Raw genomic sequence first — 14,273 nt, 5'->3', positions numbered from 1 at the left:
GGCTGACGGCGTAAGTTCTGCTGACGTTGTCCGGCTATGACTGTTCGTCTGTCAAATCCGGACTATTGGGTCCCAGCTGTGAGGTCAAGTCAGAACCAGCGGTATGTCAGACGGGCACGTCCGAGAGGGAGAAATCCAAATCATCCGAGTCCATCTTCTTGGGTTGGTTTGTCGGTGCAGTTGGCCTCTATGCTTCTGACAGCCAGGAAACGGCATCCGGCTTCGATTTGGCTTTTCAACCCCTCACTGTGTTCTCCGTGGGCATTCTTCACATTCAGAGCCCGTCAGAATCGGATTATTCATCCGACAGACCATAACGCAGACACGGAGAAAGCAAAGCGGGCGAGTGTCAGCTTGACTTCTGCTCGTCGGTGTCCGAGGCTCCTGCTCCTGCTCATGCACCAGCATCTGCATTCGTTCCAGGAACAGATCCCTGGATCCCGCCAAGGGGCACAAGGCGGAAACTGCGTCTATGCTGGCCCTATCCCTGGGCGGGAAGCAACGTTATGCTGTCATCAGCCTCAGCCCTGAAAGTTTCTGGGCTTTTGTGGCTCTTTTGCATCGAGCATGGTCCTGGCTAGACACTCCAACATCGGCTCGACTCGTCTTGGAAAGGCGATGGATTTATGCTTTCTTTCCCTCTGGCCGACGCACAGATGGCTGAGTCAAAGGGTGGAAGTTGTCGTTGCCTACGGATGAAATATGCAGTCAAGAGATGACAGATGAGTGAAGTTTGACCGTGTCCAGTTCACGTAGTTTGGATTCTGATATTTACACATTCTCATTAAATTCAGGCTCACACACTCACCATCTGCCGCCCCTGTCGATTACCTTTACAGTCGACGAATTCATCTGGTATCACCACCAAAGTTTGTGTCGTAGCGCAGAAAGTTGCATCGTTACACCTAAGGCTAGTAGGAGTCTCCTCGGATCTTTCGTATGCTCCCTACCTTATTATCAGGGAGCCGGGCTTTTGTTTTTCTCGCTGCATGATGGATGATACCTCAACTTTGTAGGCTCAAATGCGTCTTCTCGCCTGCTGCTCTCTTACTGGCCAATTTGCCCCGTCACTCGCGCCGTTTGAGTCCCCGGTCACTCACTAAGGTCACTCACTAAGGTACTGTAACTGCGTAGCTCCGTTTCTCTAGGCGCGCGTCTACCGTCTCAATGCGGAGCCCTGGTACTGACCGCCTTCCATTCCAATTGGTCTGCCCCACGCCAGACCCCCTGGTTCATTTACCCCACCTGCCCGCCGCGCCGAAGCTTTGGCACTTTGCAACCAAAACTTTTTGGACCCTTGCCCGAAAATTCTCAGACGTTGGTGCAGCTGCTGCAGTCGAGTCCATCATCATCACAAACTTTATGCTACAAGTCTCAAGTCCACGATCAAATCGCGTCACAACCGGCATAAAGCAGAACAGAGATTGGTCGTTTCCAATGCCGCCTTCTGCAGCCCCCAGACGACCGGGCCGTGCGGCCAACGATGAGGTCCCGGCATCCTCTCCCGCCAACTCTTCCGGCTCCGAGTCCGAATCCGACTACCTCGACAGTCCCGCCTCGCGCAAGAGACGGAGGACCGACCCCACTGCCGAGCCCGATCTCGAAGATATCGAGAACGATGATGAAGACGAGGAGGAGGAACTCAAGGCTGTCGTGTCTACCATACAAGCCCCCTCGAGATTCAAACGCGCCGCCGCCGCTGTCGACCAAGCTCCCCAGACCTCACGCCCAGCAGCGCCGTCGCAAAACGCAATCACTGCGCCAACAGACCCCAACACCACCTTCTCCGCCATCAACGTTCGGCCATGGCTCGTACAGTCCCTGGCCAACATGGCAATCAAGAGACCGACGGGCATTCAAAAGGGCTGCATACCAGAGATCCTCAAGGGGCGGGACTGCATCGGCGGAAGCAGGACGGGTTCCGGTAAAACGGTCGCCTTTGCCGTGCCCATCCTCCAGAAATGGGCCGAGGATCCCACCGCCATCTTCGGCGTCGTCCTGACGCCCACCCGCGAGCTCGCCCTGCAGATATTCGAGCAGTTCAAGGCCATCTCCTCCCCGCAGAGCCTCAAGATCATCCTTGTCACCGGCGGCTCCGACATGCGGTCCCAGGCCATCGCCCTCGCGCAACGTCCCCACGTCGTCATCGCCACGCCCGGTCGTCTGGCCGACCACATCCGCACCTCGGGCGAGGACACCATCTGCGGCCTCCGCCGCGTCAAATACGTCGTCCTCGACGAGGCCGACCGCCTCCTCGACGGCACCGGCCCGGGCAGCATGATCCCCGACGTGGAAGAGTGCCTCTCCGTCCTCCCGCCCTCCTCGAAGCGCCAGACTCTATTGTTCACTGCCACAATCACCCCAGAAGTCCGCGCCCTCAAAGACATGCCTCTGAAGCCCGGCAAACAGCCCGTCTTCGTCTGCGAGGTCGACACCCAGGCCCTCGCCATCCCCGCCACGCTCTCGCAGATGCACCTCCAGGTGCCCGTCACCCACCGCGAGCACTACCTGCACACTTTCCTCCTGACGGACGGCAACGAGGAGAAATCCGTCATCATCTTCTGCAACCGCACAAAGACGGCAGATTACCTGCACCACCTGCTGCGCATGCTCGACCACCGCGTCACCTCGCTGCACTCGGCCCTCCCGCAGCGCCAGCGCGTCGACAACCTGGGTCGCTTCCGCGCCGCGGCGGCGCGCATCCTCGTCGCGACGGACGTTGCGTCTAGAGGTCTGGATATCCCCGAGGTCGGGCTCGTCGTCAACTACGACATTCCGCGGAACCCGGACGATTATATCCACAGGGTGGGTCGTACGGCGCGTGCGGGGCGTAAAGGCGAGGCGGTGACGTTTGTCGGGCAGAGGGACGTTGAGCTCGTGTTGGCGATAGAGGCGCGTGTGGGTAGGGAGATGGAGGCGTGGAAGGAGGAAGGGGTGAATCTGGAGACGAGGGTGCTGCGGGACGCGCTCAAGATTGTGAGCGAGAAGAAGAGGGAGGCGTTGTTGGAGCTCGAGGAGGGGAGGGAGGTTGGTGGCAAGAGGAAGAGGACAAAGCAGAAGCTCAATGCGTGAGAGAGTGGAGGGAGAAGAAAAGTCACTTGCTGTTTGGAATGAAAATTTGCATCCTGGCGTAGGTTTGATTTTGTGTGGGATAGACAAAATAATACCCAATAGACAAAAGTCTACAAGAACTTATGACCTAGATGGCCTCTGGGAGGTTGGTGGTGTTCTATCAGTCACAGCTTGGCTTCTTTGAGTGGAGTCAGTTCCCATGTACTTCGGCGCGATAAACAGCAGCCTCCTTGCGAACATGACAGCTCAAGAGCAATACATTTTAAGCGGTTTAGAGTGATACTGGGCCCAACCCGGGATAGGTTTGTGTCAGAAAGCCTGAGAAAAACGGTGCGGTCCACCAACTACATGGCTCACCGACTCAAGGGACCAGCGGTATCAAAGGAGAGCAATTGAGCCTCGTCACCTTCCGCTGACGTTCACTCCCCACGAGCCCCAGATCAGTTGATTCGGGAACCATTGTCCGACAATGCTCAATGTTCTCTTGTTGTCTTGCCTTTAGTGATAAAGCTCAGTTGGTGTTAAACATCTACATGGGAGAACAACTAAAGTGATACGTATTCTGCATCGTCGTTCACGCTCCCGGTCGTTCGTATTCATGAGAGCTAAGTGAGAGAGCGCGAGGGGGCGGGATGAACGTGTACTGCTTTGTTATATGTGCGGGTGTGTCCACCTCTCTGGTCTAGATTTGCTTCGGGCACCGGTCGAGGTCACTCAGATCCCATCTTCTCGGGGGGGGGGGGGGCTAGGGGCATATAAATCAATACGGTTGAAGACGCCGCGAGCCCTCGCTTAACGTGAGAGAATGCGTGTCGATCCGTAGTCTTTAACTACGTTAGACGTTCTCTCTGGCGATGTTTGACTCTTATTTGGACCAGGTCAATGGGATTGATATGCCCATCACCATTTATGCGAAAGTCCACTGGATTTGTCTTTGAAATCAAAGAGGAGGCTTTGGGACTTAGACACGAAAGTACTCACTCTACCTGTGACAAAGAGAACAACTGAGCAGACGAAAGGCTTAGCAAAGCAGGTTACTCATGGAGTAAATCATCTCAAGATTGTGCGTAGAGTTATGTCTTGTCAAAGTGGGAAGGAAAGCCAAAGTGTATCCTGATGGGTAAGATATTCGATCAGTATTCCCAACATCGACACAACCAGACTATAACCACTGCCCGATTGCTGCTTAGTGGCTACTTCATAACTGCTGACGCATTTGGTTCCCATAGGAATGAACCCGTTAGACTTGTTACTTTTATTATCCTCGAAAGCTCTCGGTATAGATTTATAACCGTCAGGCCAGATCTCTGAATGTTACTGCTAGTCTTATATATGCCCACTCATGTCGGTGGCCCTCAGTCACTGTACAATTAACCCCTGGGAGCACGGCTTTAGAATGTCAACTATAATCAATGAATAAATGGGGAGGGTTCACGCTCCGTCTTCATAGGCCATTCCCACGTATACACCTTGATCGGTCGTTCATCATGCATGTATTTATGATAACAAGTCTCCGCTCAGTGGTTAGGCGTATTGCGACGTTGATTCTCTCAGGTCAACAGTACTAGTGACAGCGATTCGATGAGACCTATTCAATCGTAAAATTGCAACTCCGTAAGGAACTTGCGGGGAGCCGGACGGACTCAAGCAGACCTAGGTACTACAAGAGGAGCGTGTCCGTAGTCCCGGTAGTACAAGCCACTCGGCCGAGTAGGCGGGATGACGGAAACTTCCTTGGAAAGAACCCTTACGACCCTAACGAGACGGGTCCCAGAGCCATGGATCCCAAAGCTCATCGGGAGGAGAAGTTACGTCAAGCCTCATGGCCGTTCCATCGCCGTTCATCGAGAAAGCAATCCGGCGATCCACGGTCCCGATCCCCAACGTCTTCTCCGTAGGGATACCATCACACACCAACACACCGACACTAGCACACACCACCTCGCCGATCGCTCTTTCGCCTCATCACCGCAAATCATGACAGCATCACTCCGGCCTCGGCGCCGAAAGGGAAGGGAAAACACCACCATTGATGCCGGACAACCGTGTTCCACAACATGGAATGAATCTAGCCCGCTGTCCGAACCCGCCCTCCTTGGAATTATCTCTCATCAAACCCCAGGGAAGAAGATCAACACCTCTAAAGCTCTAATGACTTCATCACTTTTAGGGGTCCAAAAAACGGGACCCGCGGGAAGGGGAGCTCATCTGAGTGGCGAACGTCTAAAATATGGGTCCAAGGGGTTGCGTTGGTCCCGGACTTTGGCTTCTCCCCGAAGAGCCGGGTTCCTTGTGCTGTGCGCCGTGCCGCTCTCAAACCCGCGGGTTTACACTTTACGGTAATGCTTCTGCCTCTCTGCCTCAACCTAAGCCTAGGTAATTAGAGCGAAGCTAGGGTGAGCTGAGGTAAGCGGATGGTAGGGCGGAAAATCGATGGCCGCGGGATGGAGCTTGTCTGGCGGATCACTCTATATGTCTCTGTGCGGCCGTCGGGGTTGGACAGGTCTGCGAACTCCGCTCCGCGCCGAGAGTTCCCTCTATGCCTACTGCGCACGCTTGTCTATTGCGCACCCCACGCGGGGTTAAGAGCGAGTGCGAAAACGCGGCGCACGCCTTTACTACACGAGCCTGTGGTGGTCTGAGGTGTACGGAGTGCGAATGCAGAGTACGGGTATGCTGTCTCTGGATAGAGGTGTAAGATGGCGAGGTGTATAGCCATAGGTAGAGTTGTAAGCTACGCCATCGTAGGACGCAAGTCAGGTCGTCGTCAAACGGCAAGGTCACGTTCATGCAGTCAGGCGGTGCCTGTAATCGCGTCTCGGTACCACCCATCCGTCCATCATCCCGTCTCATCGGACACATCAGTCTCTGCTTGAGACGACAACCTGGTCGAGGCTTGACTATGGACACCATCAGATGACTGGTGTACGGGTACTCACTTGACTTTCTTCCATGGCAGACCGTTTCGTTTCCGAGAGAGACATGCAGACGCGAACCAATGTCAGGAACCCGGGTTGAAGGGGGGGACGGCATCTTCTACACGGGCCAACTCTTGTTTCCTCCCGACGGAGAGGGAATGCTCATTGCGTGAACCGCTGGTCTGGACAGCCGAAAGGTAAACCTGTCTCGTGATCCGGGACGGCTGTGGAGACAGCCATCCTTCGGTGCCGAGGGCGGAAGTGGGATGGACCTCATGAGCTTCCTCGGGTGAAGTGGGCACCTGGAGCATGGCGCAGCGAGCCACGCACTACTGTTTTGCTTCAGAATGCGAGATCTCCCCCGTTTGAAGATGGATATTTCTGGGGACACGACCGATGAAGCTTTCGTGGCCTTCTCAGATCGTAGACTTTGTTGGGCTCAAGCGAACGTAAGTCCGATGACGGTCTAGCTGCCAACGACAGCAGACGATGATTGCTTGCTTGCTTGCTTTCTTGGCAACTCGGAAGGTCTCGCACGAACTGACAAATCCGCCCAGTAAACTCGACCGCGACCAACAAACACAAATCCAGCACGTTCTGCGGATCTTCGCAACAGACAGGTGCGGCCCGCTGCTTGCATTTCCTCACGTTTCGAAAGGCAGGGAGGGGGTGTGGGTGTATGCATGTCAAGTTTTGTCTCTGATTTCCAAGCCAACAGTCCTTTTTTGCTCGAACCAGTCATCGGACGCTCGGACAAAGTGTGGGAGAATCCTTGGCAGCCGTGGCAGGCAACGGAGTTAGAGTCGCTGGGCGCCTGGATGACTGATGAATAATTCGGCTTCGGCTTACGATAGCAGCCCCCACGGCTTTGCACAATTAGGGACACATTTGCGACTATTCTCACACCCTTTTATGCACAAGCGGATAAGGTACGGGGTACGGATAGAGAGATCCATAATTCTCGGCCCCCGGGCTCCAGCCGTCCAAGGGGAGAGACCTGGATGGACCCCCCGCCAGGTTCTGGACTTACGGATTACAAAGTGAGATTTAACTCCAATGCCAAGCAATCACCCATCTGCACCTGGCACCGCAGAGCGGCGGTGGGGATAGGTAAGCGGAGGGAGAAGAGAGATGCGGCGGCGCAGGCAGCACGAATCCAATCCAATACAAGGCCACCATCGCGAAATTTCAGGGCCGGCCGCAGTGAGTGACTCAAAATACTCCGAACAGGGTGGGGGTGGTAGCCTCGCTTCCCTTGACCAGATTGGAATTTCCCATCTCTTCATCGACGACTCATCAGTCAATAGTCACGATCGAATACTCACGATCTCTTTGCACAAATCTCTCATTCTTACCCCTGCCATGATTATCTGCAACTATTTGTCCCCTTGCCTCGGGGACCTTGCCTCGAGGAAGAAGAACTCCACCAAATGGATACCCCGCCGCCGTGCCGAAGGACTCACAGTCACAGGCTCTGAGCTCGCTGCACTCCCCTTCCGCACCGCCGCCCGCCCGAAACTCAATCCACCGCACCCCGGCGGAGACGGGGGTGGAATATGTCGTGGAGCGGCGGTATGTTAGAGAACGATGGATCCTCGCGGTGCGGGCACAGGTTGCGGGCGAACACCTCATCCAGTCGTCCAACTTTTTGAAGCGAGCACTCACTGATCATCTTTTCTCTTGTGAAATGTGAAGAGAGTCGAGACCTTCTTCATTATCCACAAAAGAGTTGATCTTGGAAATTCCGGACCTTGGGTTTTCTTACTTTTCCACTGTACAGCGTAATCCAGTGGATCCAGATTGTGCCAGATTCCCCCTCTTATCAAGCAGATCATAGACCCTGGAAAAGGCACAACCCGCAAGTCCGCGACCGAGAGCCGTGGAGATTGCGGATACATGGAGTATCCGTAGGAATGATATGATTACATGCGCGCGTGAAGATCTTGTCCAGCCTTCGGAAGCCGTGGCCGTAGTATGTACCATAGGTATGGCCTCAGAAAACGCCTTCTCGCACACACACACACACACTCTTATCTGATCTACCTTATCGATAAGACTCGATGTTCCCCAAGCAATGGAAGATCAGATCGCCCTTCTCAAAATTCGCCATTGTGACCTCAGTATTCCCCACGTGCGGGCCGTCGCCCCCCTCATGCTCTAGAGTATCGACGACGTGATTGAAATCGACAATCACAGGTCGTCATCACGCGATCTATCCGTACACTGCGGAGTAGACAGACGCGATTGCGTGCGCGAGGCGAGACAGAAGGACTCCATCTATGCCGTATTGCACAATTGACACTTTGTCGAGGGTAAACTCCCTTCCCCGCTCCCCACCCTCGCCTACAGCCTCAAATGATCGACGGGGGACGCAAGCAAGGCAGATAGGGTCCAGGACTCCAGATTGCAGCCCTTCACTTTCGAGTCTGGCCGCCTCCTCGCGCCCTGAATCGAAAAACCCCACGCCCGCAGGACTTTCAGGCCCCCCCCCCAGGCCCCAGTGATTGATTGATATCAATCCTCGTCGAATGATGCCCTGCTCGCCAGCGTGTCTCTGTGTCATTCCCAGCTGGGGTTGATGAGATGAGGTGTCAAAAAAGATGCCAATCGCCCATACAACCTGCACGCACTTTGTGCAGACACCGCTTTGATGTTGTCCTTCGCCTTGCTCTATAAGGAATAAGAAAAGAGCAGCCCCAGCCAGATCACCCAGTCACAAACATCAAGAGCCCAGTGAAGAGGTTGGGCCAATTTCCCATAATGCTTGTAAACCTGTCTAGTGCCGCCCCAAAAAATCTATCCCCCAGGAACCAAACCCAACCTTTCAAGGCTTCACCGCCTTGCCTTCCCTTGGGTTTGTGATTATTTCACTTTCCCATGTTTGCCTGCCGTGTTGAGGCCCCCCCTCCCCCCCTCTTCCTCACCCGCAGGTAGGGTAGACTAGGTAAAGTAAACCCCAGGATCGATAAAGGGAGAGCGTGTACCCGACCGAGGGGGCGGTCAAGCAAGAAGATATACACATCGTGGGACCAGCACTGCCAAGTGTAACGGACGAGTGGTGTTTGTCAGACCTTGAGGGTAGCGCACCGCCCCAGACGATTTAGATGCATTCGATGATTTTTTCCATCCATTCCACTCCATACACCAAGAAACATACGGAATGTTGCCGAGAAAGTGTTGTATTGACTCAAGTCGGGGGGGCATCTACTTTCTAGATAGTCTGGCAAAAATCTGCAAACCAACTCACACGTGCATATCCGTTGGCGCCGTTTGTCACGATGGAGGCCATCTACCCGTATCCGCCCCTCACGAAACCCAACCTAACCCGCGGGATTCAAAAACGTCCTCGATCGGGAAGAACAACGCAAGTGAAACAGAAACAAGCGTCCCGCTGTCTCGTCACACTCGAATTCTGCATTATCCGTACCTCACCTCACCTTTACTCCCACCAGTCTGATTTGGGCTTTCCGTAGCCGAGACTGGCGATCAAAAACAATGGATTCGACTGCACGCGTAGTGACTGACTGCATGCCGATGTGCCTGCCGTTAGCTACCTACCTGAGTCCCGCCGACGCTGCCGGTTCGGCCAAGGCTTCCGACGGGCGGGCGGGAAAAGAACTGGATCGGCAGAGTGCGCACCACCTACCACCAACACTACCGTTAAGCCGTCCCGTCGGCGTGCACGTCTCTAACGAGTCACACCTTCTTCCTTATCGCCGGAGGGTCGGCTCAATCATGAACCTGCCGACCCGCGTGCCAGCGAAGTCGGACGCTGATGGTGGTTGCCGGCCTATGTATGGAGACCGGATAGGACAGAGATCGGATGAATCATTTCAAACGGCGGCAGGCAAAAGACACACACTCCCTCCTGTGGTCTCGTCGCTTCCAGTTTCCAGTGCTATTATTTCCTGCATATTACCTACCGTGTACGGAGTAGGATTCGAACATTTGGTTCTGGAGGACAATTGGCCTGTTTGCATCGAGGAAATGGTGAAAGATACGCCCAGCAAACAGGCCGGTCGCTGACGAAGCCGTGAAAGTAGCCAAGGACCCCGGGCGACGCTCGCCAAAGACCTTCACAAGCCAAGTGAAATTGTGGTGCCATTTCCATCTTGTCTTTGATCTGCCAATCTTAAAAAAATCTGGCAGCTCAGATCTCTTTCGGTTACTGCTGGCTGTGCCTTATGTCAGCGCGGGATGACGGTGGCCTCGGCCTCGAAAAGGGACGCGCTCGGGCCCCTATGCGCACCACGTGTCTCTATGTTGCCGCAGTATTCGGGCCCCGAGGGAACAGTCTGTCACCCGTCCAGCGTGGGCAATTGCGGGAGGTTGTCTTCTCCGTCGGTTCCCCTAGGGGCCCTTTGGTGGCCCTGGGGCTTATCTCCTTTGGGTTCGCCGTCTCCAGTCGGACGGTATTCGTCCGTCCGCACGCCTTGATGACTGTCATTGATTTTTTTCTGTTCTTTTTTGGCCTCGGTGACTCGCATTCGCTGTCGCGGCCGCGTTGCACACCCCTCCCCAGCGTACCGTAATTGTGTACGCGGGATGCCACACCGTACACGCCTTTTTCGCTCGCTCGTGGCTCATGTCGGCTTCGTATCGTCGTAATCGTTTGTCGTCCTATTTTCTGTCTCTCGATTTTCACCACAAAGTCCCAGCTGCGCCATGCTTGCCTCGCAATCGTTTTTCTTTTTCGCTCCAATTGAAATTCCATCAGACCAGTCCAAATCAGATCATCGTCGCCGTTCATCGTTTACGAGCGGCGTTCATCCGTAAAACTCGGATCGAATGAAACATCGTGACATTTACTCGTCGGCGACCATCCATAAATATCCTCGGTGACATTCTTTTGTGCAAAAGTGGCTTCGGGTGCAACGGCGAGGAATTGTGATGATGAATAATTCGAATCGCTGGCGTCGGCTTTTTCGCTGTTTGCTCTTCACCTGCACCATTAACCACGGGCTTAACATTCAGGCAGCCTAATTATTAATTCCGTCTTTTTGCGGTAGGGGGGGGAGTTAAAACACACCGCCAAAGTCCGGATGCCTATGAAATTTCTCCTCGTGATTCGTCCACGATACGGCGGCGTTAGTGAACCATGGAAATCTGTGAGACGGTGACTGTCCTGAAAAGATCTGAAAAGATGACTAGAAGGCAAGTAGCGGAAGGGGGCGTGTCGTTAAAATGTCGGGGCGCGGAAATCGGTCGTCGTCGTGGAATTTGCTTTGTAACCCCGTTCGTTCGTGGCAGGCAGGCAGCACCAAGCGCAGCTGCGCAAGGCAGGCAGCTCGGCTTCGAAGGGTGAGGTAAGCGAGCGGGCGAGGGGTTGGCGGGTGGGCGGGCACCTGAGCAGCTGGAGCGAAAGTGCAGGTGCAATGGAAAGACCGGAGGTTGAGCGACGCCGATCTGCCGAGATCGCAGGGCGCATCCGCCAACCCTCTTCGGGTACCTGGGCGAAAATGGTAGGCATAGGCCAAAAAAAAGTCGATTTTTGTGAGGTGCGCTGTTGGAGTCGTCGTAACGCGCAGCGGCGCATTGTGACGGCAGGTCTTTGCTGAATCATGTGGTCTGCCTAAATGACTCGGTCAGCGCGCAAGTTTCATCCAACTCCTACTTTCGCCCCGAGATGAGGCGAATGAAGAAGCAATGATGATGCAATCGTGACTTACTTTTGTTGTTTTTCGCTCCAAGTCCTCGTACCAAGAAAGTGTTCACAATATTGCAGAGGACAGGGGGTTTGATTTCATTGATTTTCAATTGTTTGATGCTTCGCTTTTGGAAGGGGCACTGTTTGACCCCTAAGCGGCTATCTATCTGGTTTCTGTAACACATTGTGCCGGTACCACTCGACCGCGGACTGGAGCCCGGGAGCGGGAAGACAGCTGAAGAAAAGAAAAGTCCGGTTCCATTATCCATCAGGGTCCTCCAAAATAGGCACCCCATGCTTTCTCGTAGCGACATTTAGGAAAATAAGATGAGAGAGAAGAGTTGAGAAGACATTGCTGTCGTTTTGTAATCCAAGTAATTCGTAACCCATGCCGTTGTAGTTTGGTATCGGTGACAAATGATAACGCCGTATAATATGCAAACGCTCGCTGATGTAAAAAGCCAAAGAAGAGATCATGTTACAAGGTAGGGTGTGCTCTCAGGTGTAGACTCAGTACACTGAGATGGCAGACACGAGCCTTGCTGGGTTGCGGGCCGGCAGGTAGTAGCCTTCAGAGTAGAAGGTACCATCGCCCTGTTGTGATTGTTGTTGAGAGATCTCTTCCTTGGCCTCCTTCTCGTTGAAGGTGAGCACTGCATTTGGCGGTGATGGGGGCATCGACTCGTCATCTGAGATGTCAGAGTCGTGCTCGTGCTCGAGCTCTGGTGGTGAGCTGGAGCTGGAGTGGGATGGTGTGCGGACGAGCTCGAGCTGTGCGTAGTCCTCCTCGAGGTCGTCCTCCTCCATGTCGTAGTCTTCCGAGACCTCGATGGTGGATGTTCTCGGAGAAGCGGGGGCAGCGGAGGGCATGCGGCGGAGGGAGACGGTGTCGGCCATCTCAATGTCATCCTCCTCGTAGTCGTCGTCAGAAGAGACGGAAGAGTCGTCCGAGTCGGAGGAGTCGTCCTCGTAGAGGTCCTCCGAGTCCTCGGCGATGGAGTCGGCCCATTGGATGTGACGGTCCTTGGTGGCAGCGGGAGCGGACTCGGTTTTGGTGGCACCGCGGACAGACTGGTTGAACCAGCTCTCTTGTTCCCGCTCGGCGTCGGCAAGCTCAAGCATCAGGGAGTCGAGGAGGTTGGCGTGGCCGACGAGGAGGCGGAGGTCGTGGTCGGCGCGGGCAGCCTCAGAGGAGAGCTTGGCCCGGGCCTTGTGGGCGAGGTAGTAAGTCTGGGTGATGCTCATCTTCTTCTTCTGGACGGCAAGGCGGAGAGGTTGTTGTGTGTGAGGAGCAGTGAAGGTGGAAGTTGTGGTAGTTGTCGACATTTTGTATGACTGTGCACCAATGGTGACTGATATGTCGCGATTTTGGCTGGTATGACTCAAAGCGAGATCGGGGGGTGCAAGATGCAGTGGGGCAGGGATGCCTGGGCTAGTTGGCTTGGTCTGTGATGATGCTTTGGTAATCTTTTTGGAGTATACCAGATGAGGCGGCGAGTTGAGATGGCAAAGAGGCAAGGTCGATGATGGTTATATAATAGTTCAGGTTGGAAGATGTTTCTTCTTGAGAGGAGTTAGTATCGATCTTGTGTCTTGGTCTGTTGAAGCTGAGGCTGGATGATAGGATTTCTCTAGATCTGGTTGGGAAGGGGAAACACATTTCTTTTAACTCAGGTTGCTCCGCTGTGCTGGCTAACCTGGACTTGTCGGGCTCGGAGAGAAGAAAAGTGAGGGAGGAGCGGTGACAAGGGGGGTGTGGGAGCGAAGGGTGTGCAGGTGCAGGGGGTGGATGACCCATCAGGGGGGTGAAGGGTGGGGTGGGGTGTGGGTGTGGGCGGGAGTTTTGCGCGATTGCGAGGTGCGAAGTGCGAATCTTCCTAAGCAGAAAGAATTATGAAAGCGATGAGTCTTTCGCTGTGCCTGCAGAAAGTGGGGCTTCTCTAAGCTCCGTCCCACGGTACCCGTTCCTCCATCGTGGACTTTGGGCGGCGTTTGTCATCAGCAAGGCCGAGGGTGCTTCCCGAGCCTCCGCCAGCTGGAGATTTGTCGCTGCGGGCTGCGGGTGGTGTTCGGACTTTTGGAGCTTACCTACGCTGCCGCCGGTCGGTACGGCGTAAGTGTACGGTTGCCCGTCACTAGCAAACCCAAGACGCTAATCCGGTAGTCGTTGTCGTCGTCGTCGTCGTCGACGCTGCCCACGCTACCATAGGGCGCCCAGAAGAAGTCTTACCTAGACTCTCTGCGAGGTCTCGAGGGTCTGACGCACTCGGCGGAAACAACACGACGACTCATCGCGGACTGAGTACGTACCCCGAAGATCCGTAACCTTCTACCCGTACCTTCCTACCTTATTGCTGCTTGGGTACGGAGCATCGCTGCTTATTCGTCAGGTCGCTAGGTACTTCGCGTCTGATGGGATAAGCGTCCACGTTTGTCAGCCTGTGCTCGCTTTTCTCTGTAATCAATCAATCAAGCCTTCCATCAGAATCGGCCACTAGACTTCTCCAGCGAAGCACGCACTCCCGCTAGTCTCGTCTCATCTCATCCCCTCTATTCGTACAATAGTGAGTTTGTATTCATCATCACCAAAACGGAGACAGGAATTAGGCATAACTCCCATAACTCCGCACCGACCA

At 54.5% G+C, this 14,273-nt stretch overlaps 4 protein-coding genes across 4 annotated transcripts; 2 read left to right on the top strand and 2 right to left on the bottom strand.

The window, feature by feature from the left end:
- Positions 1-1,437: 1,437 nt before the first annotated feature.
- BDZ83DRAFT_568135 (P-loop containing nucleoside triphosphate hydrolase protein) lies at positions 1,438-3,072 on the top strand (the record flags this gene model as incomplete). The annotated part of the gene is made up of 1 exon (XM_060504032.1): positions 1,438-3,072. The coding sequence occupies one exon, from the start codon at positions 1,438-1,440 to the stop codon at positions 3,070-3,072; it is 1,635 nt and encodes a 544-aa protein (XP_060369731.1).
- Positions 3,073-5,302: 2,230 nt separating this feature from the next.
- On the top strand, positions 5,303-5,992 carry BDZ83DRAFT_647616 (uncharacterized protein; the record flags this gene model as incomplete). Its single annotated transcript, XM_060510101.1, has 2 exons — positions 5,303-5,448; positions 5,821-5,992. 2 exons carry the CDS (start codon positions 5,303-5,305, stop codon positions 5,990-5,992), a joined length of 318 nt encoding a protein of 105 aa, XP_060369730.1.
- A 4,913-nt stretch (positions 5,993-10,905) lies between these two features.
- On the bottom strand, positions 10,906-12,049 carry BDZ83DRAFT_13949 (uncharacterized protein). Its single transcript, XM_060501275.1, has 3 exons — positions 11,660-12,049; positions 11,020-11,562; positions 10,906-10,952 (listed from the first exon to the last, which is right to left on the bottom strand). Exons 1-2 carry the CDS (start codon positions 11,949-11,951, stop codon positions 11,138-11,140), a joined length of 717 nt encoding a protein of 238 aa, XP_060369729.1. The 5' UTR covers positions 11,952-12,049; the 3' UTR covers positions 10,906-10,952; positions 11,020-11,137.
- Positions 11,721-13,248, bottom strand: BDZ83DRAFT_604610 (uncharacterized protein). Its single transcript, XM_060507287.1, has one exon. It carries the CDS (start codon positions 12,961-12,963, stop codon positions 12,148-12,150), a length of 816 nt encoding a protein of 271 aa, XP_060369728.1. The 5' UTR covers positions 12,964-13,248; the 3' UTR covers positions 11,721-12,147.
- Positions 13,249-14,273: the final 1,025 nt, after the last annotated feature.

Source organism: Colletotrichum acutatum, assembly GCF_030867785.1.
Source record: "Colletotrichum acutatum strain CBS 112980 chromosome Unknown BDZ83scaffold_10, whole genome shotgun sequence".
NCBI lineage: Eukaryota > Fungi > Ascomycota > Sordariomycetes > Glomerellales > Glomerellaceae > Colletotrichum > Colletotrichum acutatum.
Note: the sequence above shows the minus strand (reverse complement) of the source record. Positions and strands in the feature narration are given on the sequence as shown.

Coding starts and splice junctions, on each gene's coding strand:
- BDZ83DRAFT_13949 (XM_060501275.1), bottom strand. CDS start 11,951: ATGTCGCTACGAGAAAGCATGGGGTGCCTATTTTGGAGGACCCTGATG. Junction 11,563..11,659: donor TGGAGCGAAAAACAACAAAA/GTAAGTCACGAT, acceptor CGAGTCATTTAG/GCAGACCACATGATTCAGCA.
- BDZ83DRAFT_604610 (XM_060507287.1), bottom strand. CDS start 12,963: ATGTCGACAACTACCACAACTTCCACCTTCACTGCTCCTCACACACAA.